This window comes from Ictalurus punctatus, chromosome 17, assembly GCF_001660625.3.
Source record: "Ictalurus punctatus breed USDA103 chromosome 17, Coco_2.0, whole genome shotgun sequence".
NCBI classification, from domain to species: domain Eukaryota; kingdom Metazoa; phylum Chordata; class Actinopteri; order Siluriformes; family Ictaluridae; genus Ictalurus; species Ictalurus punctatus.
Window position 1 is genome coordinate 5,329,455 of NC_030432.2, and position 12,483 is coordinate 5,341,937.

General features: G+C 40.7%; 1 protein-coding gene across 10 annotated transcripts in view; it reads right to left on the reverse strand.

Annotated features, from left to right (window-relative positions):
* synrg (synergin, gamma) overlaps positions 1–12,483 on the reverse strand; it is a 52,893-nt gene that overhangs the window by 31,498 nt on the left and 8,912 nt on the right. For 5 of the 10 annotated variants that reach the window (XM_053687162.1, XM_017490877.3, XM_017490875.3 and 2 more), the window contains exons 7-15: positions 12,038–12,328; positions 11,130–11,405; positions 9,777–9,854; positions 9,421–9,617; positions 8,175–8,384; positions 7,809–7,936; positions 4,138–4,256; positions 3,810–3,872; positions 376–1,170 (exon numbers count right to left, since the gene is read on the reverse strand). In XM_053687162.1, the coding sequence (XP_053543137.1) occupies positions 376–1,170; positions 3,810–3,872; positions 4,138–4,256; positions 7,809–7,936; positions 8,175–8,384; positions 9,421–9,617; positions 9,777–9,854; positions 11,130–11,405; positions 12,038–12,328 (2,157 nt within the window). The remainder of the gene's footprint in view (positions 1–375; positions 1,171–3,809; positions 3,873–4,137; positions 4,257–7,808; positions 7,937–8,174; positions 8,385–9,420; positions 9,618–9,776; positions 9,855–11,129; positions 11,406–12,037; positions 12,329–12,483) is intronic. The other 5 variants (XM_017490880.3, XM_017490874.3, XM_017490879.3 and 2 more) reach the window with 3 other exon arrangements.

Here is a 12,483-nt window from a genome sequence, read left to right on the forward strand (position 1 = left end):
AAGCTTCATTTACATGTGGAAAACCAGAGAAATACTGCTAATCACGAATACCGATCATCTTCAAATAGAAGCTCAGGCTAATCAAAAATGATTTAAAAAAATAAATCAATATAGAATTATAAATAAATAAATAAATAAATAAATAAATAAATACTGTGTAAATGGAAGGTGATGAATGAAATGAGATGATATGGTATGTGCCAAGCTTTCTATATGTCAGAAACATTTAGCCACTCGTATCTAAATACTACTCCTCTCTATATACTGCTGGAGATCTGACTGTAAGAGGGCCGTGAAAAAGGCCTGACTGGAGTGTGGAGTGTATATTGGTATGTGTACGTGTCTCTCACCACAGCAAGCGGACTAATTCCTCACCTGTGGCGGGGGGCTGATGAGAGCTCAGGCCTGGCAGGTCCAATGAACTGTCAGATGCACCATGCTTTAGCTCTCCGGCTACGTCTGATAACTTCATGTCGAGCTGCACGGAGAGCGCGTCCTCCGAGTCATCTTTTCCCACGCTGCTGCCTCCAATAGAGGGCAGATCCAATGACTTAACCGAAGCAGAGTCCTCCTTGGCCTGTTTGAAAGCCGCCATTTTGTCTACCAAGCTTTTCTCTTGGAATTTGGACGACTGAAAGTCAGCAAAGTCATCGCTCTCCTTGCTGCTCTCATTTGGCTGCTTCCCAGGGTTACCGAATGACAGGAAGTCGGCAAAGTCGTCCTGTGCCACTGCTCCTCCTCCCCCAGATCCTCTCTGAGCTGAGGCAGTTGCCTCAGAGGCAGAAGATGAGGAGGAGGAGGAGCCAAAGAGTGCAAAGTCACCAAAGTCATCTGGTTTGGGGCCTGTAGACGGAAGGAGCAGCGAGGGCACCGCGGAGGAAGAGGAGGAGGAATTGGAAAAAGATGGGGCTTTAGAGTCGACAGTTGAAGGAGGAACAATGGAGGAAAAGAGGTCCAGGTCTGACATGTTTAAAGGGTTTTTAGGTTGTGCCAGAGATGTTGGCTGGGTCTGGGATTGAGAGTGAGAGGGGCCGAAAGGAATTGGAAAAGAAGCGGGTTGGAATGTCTTGGCCTGGTCTGGAGGATCTAGTGGAGAAGTGCTGTTGGCCGTTTTAAAGTCGGTGAAGCCATCGTCGGCACCAACGGACTTGAAGTCAGCAAAACCTTCCCCTGAAGATCGGAAAAAAATTGGAAGGAAACAATTAAAAGGGTGCTGTGACACAGTTCATAGTGGCTACAAAAGGCTACTGACTGGCACAACATTCAAGCCTGGCCAGCATTCAAGCCTCCCTTGACCTGATTTTCTTTTTTTATTATTATTATTATTATTATTATTATTATTATTATTATTATTATTATTTCACAATCCTACAAAGAAAAGAAAGAAGAAAAAAAACAAGTGTACTTTCAGCTCTGAGGTACATCAGACACTCCAGTTGAAATAAATAAATAAATCACTCAGTGAGTCACTCTGTGCATGAGGAGACTCATAGGGAAGAAAGAAAAAACACAAAAGAGCACCACACAACAGAAGCACTTCAAGCCACTCACATACATAAACATTTCATGCACGGAGACGGGATTCAGGACATCAAGAGGTTATGCCTCACGGAGATGTGGTTCTCTGTAGAAGCACGTACTGTAATCTCCATATACTGTGTTCTGATCTCATAGGGAAAAATAGCAGTTCTCAATGTTCGGGCAAGTTTTAATCCATTTTAACACGATCAGAACAAAATCGTTAGAACGGTGCAGAGATAGAGTGGCTCTATCGAGCTACAAAACATACTCAGTGTGAAGGAAAAGGAAGCAGAAAGAAAACACTGAGTATACGTTCGTGGAAAAGAGGCCAACACCACTGTTAACTTACTGGAGCGCTCAGAGTTGCTCCCATTGGATTCTGTTCTAGTAAGATAGGGACAAACACATATACCTGCATGAACGTATGTAACTTCATGTGGAAACAATCACATTTAGGCTGACTCGAAGCCAGAACTGCTTTAACAGATGGGAACAATAACATATCCGATAGTGAGGCCCATATTTATCAAAATCATTGGTGTACTGATATAAAAATCACCGTTTCTATGTTTACACACAAAGTGCCAACTTTACCATAACAAAGTAAAGTGTGAGAGTCCAGTCAGCGTGTGCAGCTTTTTAATAGCATCGGTAACGTGTTCTACAGTGTTTCTTTGCGATTGTTAAACAGAACATCGAGAAGAAGTACTGCAAAGTTGTGTAGTAATGTTGCGCAGCATTTCATAAACGTATAACGTTCAGGCATAAATTTTATCCAAGCTTTTCTTTCTTTATTATTATTATTATTATTATTATTATTCCCCTCCAGTGTGTATGTTCTGCATAGGGTTGTCATGGTACCAAATTTTCAGTACTCTGTACCAATTTCGGTACCAAAGCAAAACACAAAAACATGCTAATTGAACAACACACTATTTTATTAATAAAGTTAAATATCGATATATAATGTATTTTTAAAAATGCCACTCTGTATACTTCAAGTACGTCACCATCATTAAAGCTACTAGAGTTCTCCAGACAAGAGTAGAAATGTGTTTGACTGACTGATATCAAAGACAAACAGTGCTAGCCACACATCTGTTCTTTTCTAACACATGAATTTCAGATATATCGCTCGTCAAAAGCCTCTGGTGTGTAAAATTAGTGAACCCCATCATGTCCTCTCATTTATTTTACTCCAATAAAAGTTAAAGCAATAAATGGTTAATAAGGACTCCTGTCTGTATTAGCATTAAACGCACGTATGCTAACATTAAGTGAGCAAAAACGAGGATGTTTTCTTGCAATAATACACTCGAATTAAACTATGCTACAACATTTATAATGCAACCGCTTCCATCATTTTAAACTCACCTGCTTGAATAAAATACTGCGGTTAAGCAGCCGCTCTTCCTGAAAGCACGGTTAATCTATCAGCACATCAATTTTAGGGGCGTGGTTTTTACACACTTTGCGGTAACACTACCGAAAGCGGAAAAAGAGCGTCTGAGAGAAATACATGTATTTCGCGTATTATATAGTAGGTAAGTATGCGGTCTTGGACGTAGCCATGGCGACCGGCGGAGCTGCTAATGCTTTGGCTCCAATGTCTTCTTGTTGCACGGTGCACCCATGAAAAGTTCCCGACTGACCACCTGTCAGGCAGCACGTCAGTACCAGGTTGACCCGGTACTGATGAAAATCCGGTACCGTCATCCTTTTCTCTTTTTAGTACCGACACTTTTGACAACCCTAGTTCTGCATGAACGCCTGAAATGCGTTGAAAATGCGCGTTACTGTGGTCAAGCCATATCCTCAAAAAGTTAGTTTGGAGCCCATCCTACTGCTAATCCAATCACACAGTTATTTTAAACAAATTATAATGTGTAACACAAACATTGTTTTCCTGCACAACTGTTTTATGTGCGCACGCTGATAGTAAAAGTAATCACACCCACGTTTACATGGCTATTACTCTTCTGTTTAATGGAGTATTAAAAGGATATTAACCCACCACATTCAATCAGATCTTTCATCCATTCTGGCTTCAATCGGTTTACTCTATTCTGATCAAGGTGTTTACACGGATGTTTTTTATTCCGATTACGCCATCAGGCAGATCACTAACAGACTATAACGCTGCATGTAAAACAAGCCGCCGTAACTTTGTTACACCATACAGGTTCAGACACGGATCCAAAATCAATCTCTGCAAACATGTATAATTATGGGTCAAGACCTTAATGTGTATGCTGCGTATGCGCGGTGTAAGAGCGGAAAATGCTTACCAAGTGGCTTTCTGTCTGATGGATGCTCCAGCTCTCTGAACACACTGTATTTGTCTCCAAGATCTAAATCAAAGACAAGTAAACCTTCAGGAAATTATAAAACAGTATGACTGTCTGCATAATATAAAGCATACACATAATATAGACAACAAATCTTTGAGCAACTCTATTGTGACAGGAATAAAGAAACCCTTATGACAATAAAGACGTCAGTAAGACATTAGTAGAAGCGGAAACCAAAGTACTATAAGGCGAGGGAGGGAATACAGAAAAGGTGTGTGTGTGTGTGTGTGTGAGAGAAAATGTAGTGTTGTGTTATGTTCTGTACCTGAGACAGGAGCTGTGGGTTCTGTAGGATGCTCCACTGACAGGTTTTTAAACACTGCATACTTATCAGAGGTAGAAGAGGATGAAGAGCCAGACACTGGAGTCAGCATGGTTGGAATGCTGCAACACACAAACACACACATTCAGGCTACACTAGTTTTTTATTTATTTATTTATTTATTTAAAATAAATTTCCATTCTAGATAAAAACACCCCAGAGTTGCCACTAATCCATCATTAAAATTATGGAGCAGCTGTAGCCACTGGAATTGTAGTGAACAGAAAAGCCGTTCTGCCTGATCTTCCCTTTCTGCTTTTGCCTGAGGAACACAGGAGCTTTGGGTGCAGTTTAGAAACTGGACGAGCTTAATCAGCTGTTCAATGAAACAGGTTCATTGGCAAAGACGCCAAAACTTAATTAGTCTTCCTGGTGGATTATTAAAAGCTCCTACGAAGTGGCCACAATACGATGCTCTAAGACACTCAGGAGATACCCACTGAGCAGAAACAGATTCTCATAAGCATTATGTAACATGATTGGATGGCAGTGTGTAAAGGTGTATTCAGAACAATGCACTGACAGAACAGACATACAGTGAGGGGAAATATGTAATCTGACACTTTGTCTTGGTTATTTTATATATATATATATATATATATATATATATATATATATATATATATATATATATATATATATATATATATATATATATATATATTATATGAGAGAGTGAGAGATAGATAGACACACATCTGAAGGTGTATGATTAAATGTTTGAAATCAGTGTTGTGGACAAAAATATAATTGTGCAGACAGTTTTCTAATGAAAGAAATTAATAACATTTTATTTTTTAAAAAAAACTATATTTTCAGATGGCAAAAAGGGCGTCTACGTACTGTGAAGATGCTAAAATATTAAATGATTCTGATTTATTTTGGATTTTTTTTCATCAATTAACACAATTCCCATAGTTTCATTTGTGTTACTCCAGAGTTTTGATGACCAGAATTTTGATTATTATTATTCTAAAATGTGGGGAAAAAATAAAAATAAAGAATGTCTGAGAGTGTCTAAACTTTTGACTGGTAGTAAGTGGGTATAGGCACTGGAATTTGAAGTGGGTATACTTAAAATTTACACACATGGTGTGACCTTTTACTTATAATTATACAGTGGGGGAAGAAAATATTGAAAGCGTCAACATTTTTTTTCCAGAAAATATATTTCCAATGAGGTTATTCACATGAAATTTTCACCAGACATCAGTATTAACTCAGGAAATCCACAAATATAAAGAATTCACAACATTAAAGTCCATAAATAAAATTATGTGTAATAAAGTGGAATGACACAGGAACAAAGTATTGAACACGCTAAGAAAAAGCATCTCTGAGGCAAGGTAAGACAAGGAACCAGCTGAAATCCGTAAGTAATTATACCCCCTATCTGTGCAAATTAATATCAGCTGTGTTAGTAAATTGGTGGTCTATAAAAAGACTTTTCGTTACCAAGGTGTCACGCAAGAAACATCTAATGATGGGTAAAAGCAAAGCGCTCTCCCAAGACCTTCACATCCTTATTGTCGTGAAACATATTGATGGAATCGGATACAGACGTATTTCAGAACTTCTGAATCCTCCAGTAAACACCATTATCCACAAGTGGAAGCAACATCACTCCGTCATCAACCGGCTACGCACAGGAGTTCCTCACAAGATTTCTGACCAGGGAGTCATAAGAATAATCAGAAGAGTAGCCCGAGAGCCAAGGACCACTCGGAAAGAGCTCCAGAAACACTTGGAGGCAGCAGGTGCCATCGTCACAGAGAAAACAATAGGCAGTGCACTCCACTGCTCACACTCACACCACAAGACTCCATTACTAAAGAAAAGGCATGTCGAAGCTCGTTTAAAGTTTGCTGCAACTCATTTGGACAAGCCTATGAAATACTGGGAGAGTGTAGTCTGGTCAGACGAGAGCAAAATTGAACTTTTTGGCTGTCATACTACACACCAAGTGTGGAGAAGAAATTTCCCTGCACATCACCTTTAAAACACTACAACAGTGAAGTCTGGAGGTGGAAGCATCATGGTGTGGGGCTGTTTCTCATCACATGGTACTGGCAGACTTCATATAACTGAAGGAACGATGAATGGAGCCCTTTACCGGGAGATTCTTGAGAAGAACCTGCTGCCATCCACCAGGATCATGATGATACGTGGGTGGAGCTTCCAGCAGGACAACGATCCAAAGCATACAGCAAAGAAAACTCTCAATTGGTTTCAGAGAAAAAAAATCAAGGTGTTAGAATGGCCCAGTCAATCACCTGACTTGAGCCCAATTGAACAAGATTTAAAGACAATATGTTTAGAAGAATGGGCCAAAAATCACACCTGAATACTGCGGAACATTAATTTCTTCATACAGGAAGTCCCTTGCAGCTGTTATTACAAACAAACTTTTCCACTAAGTATTAAACAAATTTCAGTTAGCGTGTTCAATACTTTTTTCATGTGTCATTCCACTTTATTACACATAACTTCATTTATGGACTTCAATGTTGTGAAATCTTTATATTTGTGGATTTCTTGAGCTAATACCAAAGTGAATAGCCTCACTGAAAATATATTTACTGAAAACAATGTTAATGCGTTCAATACTTATTTCCCCCACTGTATAAATGCTGCAAAAAATTACAAGAGACATTATATAAAACGGGGAAACTGGGAAGATTTCATGCGGCACAGCAATCATGGTGAAGGTGAAGGCGCTTCTTAGCGGACAACATCTGTAAACAACGTTTGGATGGAAAATGCTACAGAGCCATAGCAAAAGACCTTAAACATTCTCATCAGTACATCTGGTTTGATAACAGGCAGGTCAAACGTTCATAGAATCACATCATCCTTGGACAGATGCATCACCCAAGATTTCACACCTAATTGATAAGGAAGGAAAGAAAGACGCTAGCAGTCACTTGAAAAGAGTTGCAGGAAGACCCGAAAGCAGCAGGAACAGCAGTTACACAGAGAATACTAAGCACCGCAATAATCTCCGTTCCTATATCCTAATAAAACTCCCCGGTTAAAAAAAAAAAAAAGAGGCACAGAGAGACACATTTATAAGCATTTAGACAAATCAGAACTCTTTTGGAACAATTTATGCTCGTCATGCTTTGGACTATAAGGGTTGTGCGCATGATCCCAGCACCATGTCCACAGTGCAGTACGCAGGGAGGCACATGATATGGAGCTGCTTCTCTGAAAAAGGTACTGGGTCATTTCACACAAATAGAGAGATATACCAGGACAGATTAGGAGAGAACTGAAACTCGTCAGCCAAGAAACTGAATTTAGAGAGAAGATGGACATTTTAACGACAATTACTCCAAATGACTCCTTGCATGGTCTAGCCTCTAGACTTCCCTTTGAAAATTAACGGTCGATTTTTAAATTGGAAGTACATCAGAGGGACTATCTTAACTTTGGGGAATTGGAGACGATTTGTCAAGAGGAATGAGACAAAAAGCTGACTACATGAAGCTAATTACTTCTTACCATCAACATCTCAAAGCTGTAAACAGTGTCTTTGCCGAAACAAACGTGTCTGATACTTATTTCTCCTCGCTGTAAATGGAGAACGAGTGACCAGTGTTCAGCTCTCATACCTGCTTTGAGAGGAGGTCACGGTGGGGAATGCTCCACCCGTCTCTCCTTGGAAATCTGTGAATGAATCATCTCCAGCTTTTGGAGCCTCCTGAAAGTCCTGGAAATCATCATCATCCACTTTGGTTCCCTTTGGGGGGAAAAAAGCAACATACCAGTGCATAAGCTTTCTTTGTCTCAAATTGGACAACTGTTAAAGTCAGATTAAAGGTACGAGAGCTACTTGACAAGTTAAGGTTTACAGACTTTGCCCAGAATTAGCTGTTCCGATACTGGAACTCAACAACTTGTGCAAGATTTGATACGTTGAGGAGTCTTCAAACACCACAGCAGTCACACATGTCGACACATGTATTGAAGCAAGTTACCTGGACAGGAGGGAAGTTGGCGATGAAGCTGTTAGAAGGTTGTGCCAGTGAGTTGGAGGCCATGGGCATGACAGCAGGCGTCGCAGGGGGCATTATGGGCTGCTGGTGCGTCAGAACAGTCGGCATAGTCATAGTCAAAGCAGGCAAATTGGGCACTGGAGGGGTAGGGAACTGACTCAGGATGTCCAGGCTCATCGCTGGAAGCCCACTCTGGAATAAAAGACCATGAGAGCTACACAACAGTAGATTCACAAACTAATTCATTTACATCTAAGACCTGATTTAAAAAAATATACAATACTGAAGTGTGTTTTAAACAGCAGCATTGACTGATCTTTAAACGCTGATCCAAAAACAATCACGTTTGTGGGTTCTGAGAGTGTCGTCAAACTGACACTTAAAGCTTGTCATGTAGAAAAAAAAAAAGGATTCATTTATCTCACAATGTAAACATGCTTTCCAGTAGGGCTGCAACTAACGATTATTTTGATAATCGATTAATCCGTCGATTATTCCTTCGATTCATTAAAAAGGCCCATTTTTATTTTCTGTATTATTTTTTTTAAACGTTATTTCACGTTCTGCCCAATGTTTTCCTTCAAACATTGTGCAAATTGACGGCTATGAAAAAGGTATTAAATGTAACGGTGTAGGCTACGCTATAAATTGTAAAAAGGATTTTTTTAAAAATATTAACATTATATTTTGAAAAAAAACAACTCTTAGAACTCCGTGAGCTCAGATACAGTTTATTCTTTTAAATGCATTTTTCCACCATTGTGAAGTGACGTCACTGACGAGGTTATCCATACTGACGTCACAGACCCAACTCATCCATAATGAAATTCATTCTCGATTATTTTAATGATCAATTATCAATTAGTTGTTGTAGTCCTACTTTGCAGGTAAGTACTTACATCATGGGCAAACATTTTCTGCCTTTCTGATCAGCAAGTATTAAAACTCCTTCAACCCTCGGCACACCTCACTTCACCAGGAGCAGACTGAGAGGTTCTCCTAAATTATTCATTAAAGTCGAATTCCATTTTTTACATTCATCACCTGTAGCACAAATTCCCCAACCCCAAGCTCCCTAAAGATGACAATTTACATTACCCAAAAAAAAAAAAAAAAAAAAAAAAAAAAAAAAAAGATAGCTCCGCCCACCCCCAGTGGTCAGCCGTTGTGTTTGCACTGAAGCATTTTGTCGTCCTTTAAAACAATATGTTTGCATCAACTATATTACCTGTGCTACTCCAATCAAGGCCAGCACGGTGTACAGCTCCTCCTTGGTCAGCTTGCCCGGTGTGGTACGATTGGCTGAGGCCCAGATCTGACCCAGAGCCTCTCGGGGCAGCCCCGATGACATCAGGATGGGGTAAAGTTTGGCTGTGTCGATACCTGCTGGAGTCATTGTAAACTCCAGAACCTTCTTGAACATCTCTGTGCAAAACACAGAGACACACACAGGCACATAACCCTTAAGAAAACAATTGTAAACAAAAGAAGGCACACACATACCAAAAAACAAAAAAAAAAAAACAAACAAAAAAAAAAAAAAAAACAGTGCTTAGACATTAAATGGACTCCATTTCTAATTACCTGGAACAAGAGAGTCGTTGTAGAGCCAGGCTGGCAACAAGGACTGCATTTCTTGTTGGGGATAAACACCAACACCTGCTTGTGGTAAGAGAATGATGCAGTGAGAGGTGGAAGCAGAATCTTAAACTAAGCATACTGTTCATCACATCTCCTGCGGTGCTCAGTGCAGATGTTTCCCCCATTTCTTCAGCAAGGCTCTCTCGGACAGCACAGATTAAGCAGCCGTTATCATTGATCTGAAATCATGTCATGTTAGTTCATTTGTAAAAAGACAAGAAACTGCTGATCAGTATGATCCCTATAGAAGTTGGCAAGCACGAGAAGGCCAGCAATGCAGAGACAGAGCACAGAGTGAGCAGGTGGATCTCCAGAGGATCTCCAGGGACAGTGTCCAGCTCTCCACACTGTTAGCAAAGCAGGCGTCAGGAATCTCTAACGAGGATTCGCTTGAGGGAGGAAAAAACTCCCTGCGCTGGAAAAGTGGGTTCGTTCCGAATAGTTCGAGAAACCATGTGGTCATTAACATCTAAATGATGTTAGACATCCAGGACTGGGGAGAAAAGTTATTTAAAAAAAAAAATAAATAAATAAAAAAAAAAATATAAAAAAAACCCACAATCATCACTTTGGGGACATTTCTGTAAAGACCTTTATATAAGGAGTCTCCAGTGTCAGATCTTTGTAGCGGTCAACAAGTTTTCTTTAGAACGGCGTGCATTCTCATTTATCGGGAACATGACGAGCTGCAGTTTTTTGTGTTATTAACTTCAAAAGAAAGGTAAAAGAGAGGCTGGTGAGGGAACGACTGTTCGTAGCCACTACAGCATAAGTAGTAAGAAGAACTCATTTGTTTTGCAGCTGTTCCACAACATTAAATGTATTTTTTTTAAGTATCCTTCTTAAATAAATAAAAAAAAATGTCAACCGTGGCAACTCGCTGCAGTATAAAAGGAATAAAACGTTTTGGCATGTGCCATTATTGGGAATTATTCAACTTGGATAAAACAGTAAAACCGCTTTGTGATGGACCGCATCACACCACCCGGTCATTCATTATTTCCCCATTACAGCACACCCAGCCATGTTTTAATCCCTACCGGCCATTCAGCTCCTAACCACTAGGATTCGGTTAGTAGGAAATTTGTTTATGTGTTGAGAATAATCAAAACATATGCATGCAGTGGAGATTGTAAATAAGAAAAGCAGAGACCCATTGGAAAACGCATCTTCCACAAGAATTTGCAGAAGCATTTTATGATTAGTAGAGCGAGAAAGACTGAGAGCACAGCTGCAAGTTGAACTCCGCCGAGTTTGAACGACAGACGTGAGGTACACGAACTGCTCTGCTCTCACCACTAGCACTTGATGACTGATGGAGCGGAGCTTCTGCTGCTGTGGGAGCTGGGGAAGCAGCTGGAGGCTCAGGAGTCTTCTCCACAGTGAAGGCAGCACTGAGGTCATCGGCGCTGTTGGCCCAGTTGCGAGCTTTGGAGCTACTCTGGAAGCGTACTGATACTTGAGGTCTGGGAGCCAGTTCAGACATGACGTGGCAGGGCTTAAAGTTAACCTGAGCCTTCTTATCGGCTGTTAGATCGCATGAGGAGAAGAGCTTCTCATCCAGAGACGGGCCTGAAGAGCAGGGCAAGGAACTGCTAGAGTTACCATTGGAGCTGAAAGCATCTCTAGTTTTATCATTGATACCTTTATGCAAAGTTTAGTTCTAAACTTAATTCGGCAAACTGTCTGGAAATAGTCTAAATTATGCAACTTGTAGTTTTAAAGCTTTGGATTGGCTCTGAACTCTGCAGGACGGCCTAAGCGAAGCACATGACAACATTACATTATAATGTAATGGCCTTCCTGGACACACTCAATATGAAACCATATGAAAAATGATCAACCATAATATAATAAGCAAAAGTTTCACACTGTCAGGACATTGTTACTGTTACATACAGAGCTGTTGTGACTGTGCGCTCCAGAAGGAGCCAGATGTCTCAGTGAGAACATGACTAGCTCGTCAGACTCCGCAGCACTAACAGCAGTGCATCAGATACCGACAAAGGTGGAGAGCGTCCACAGCTCTCCTCCAGCTCAACGTTATAACAATGAGTCAATGATATGACTAGGATGTGACTTGGACACACATATGTTGCCTATAAATGCAGCTCTTGGGTCATAATCAAAGCAGAAATCACATTTCAAGCGCTAATGAGAATGAGAGATGAGGAAATAAAAATAGAGAATGAGACAGGCGTTACCTTGGAACGTAGATTGGGAGCTGGAGATGACAGAAGAGTGGTGAGGGACAGTGAGTGTGGGCAGAGAGGGAGCAAGGGAAAAGGAAAGAGGGCTGGAAGAGGGCCGCTGCCCAGGTCCTGTCTCTAAAGGTGACCTACTGAGACCTGAGGAAGAGGAGGGCAGAGGGAGGGAGGAACTGGGAAAGGAGGCCTCATTAGGGCCTTGTATAAAGTCACTAAATTCATCATCCTCCTCTGCGAAAGCAGGGGAGAGGGAGTGTGGTGGGACAGAGGAGTGAGATGGTGATGAGTCTGCAAACACAATAAACAAAATAGTGAAACAGGCACAACGCACAGCACACACGGTGTGTTTAATGGATGAACTACAGTGTCACAGGGGACAGGAAGGGGTATTTTTACACATACATGTGAAAAATAAAGTACACCCCATGGAAAGTGTTGGCCTT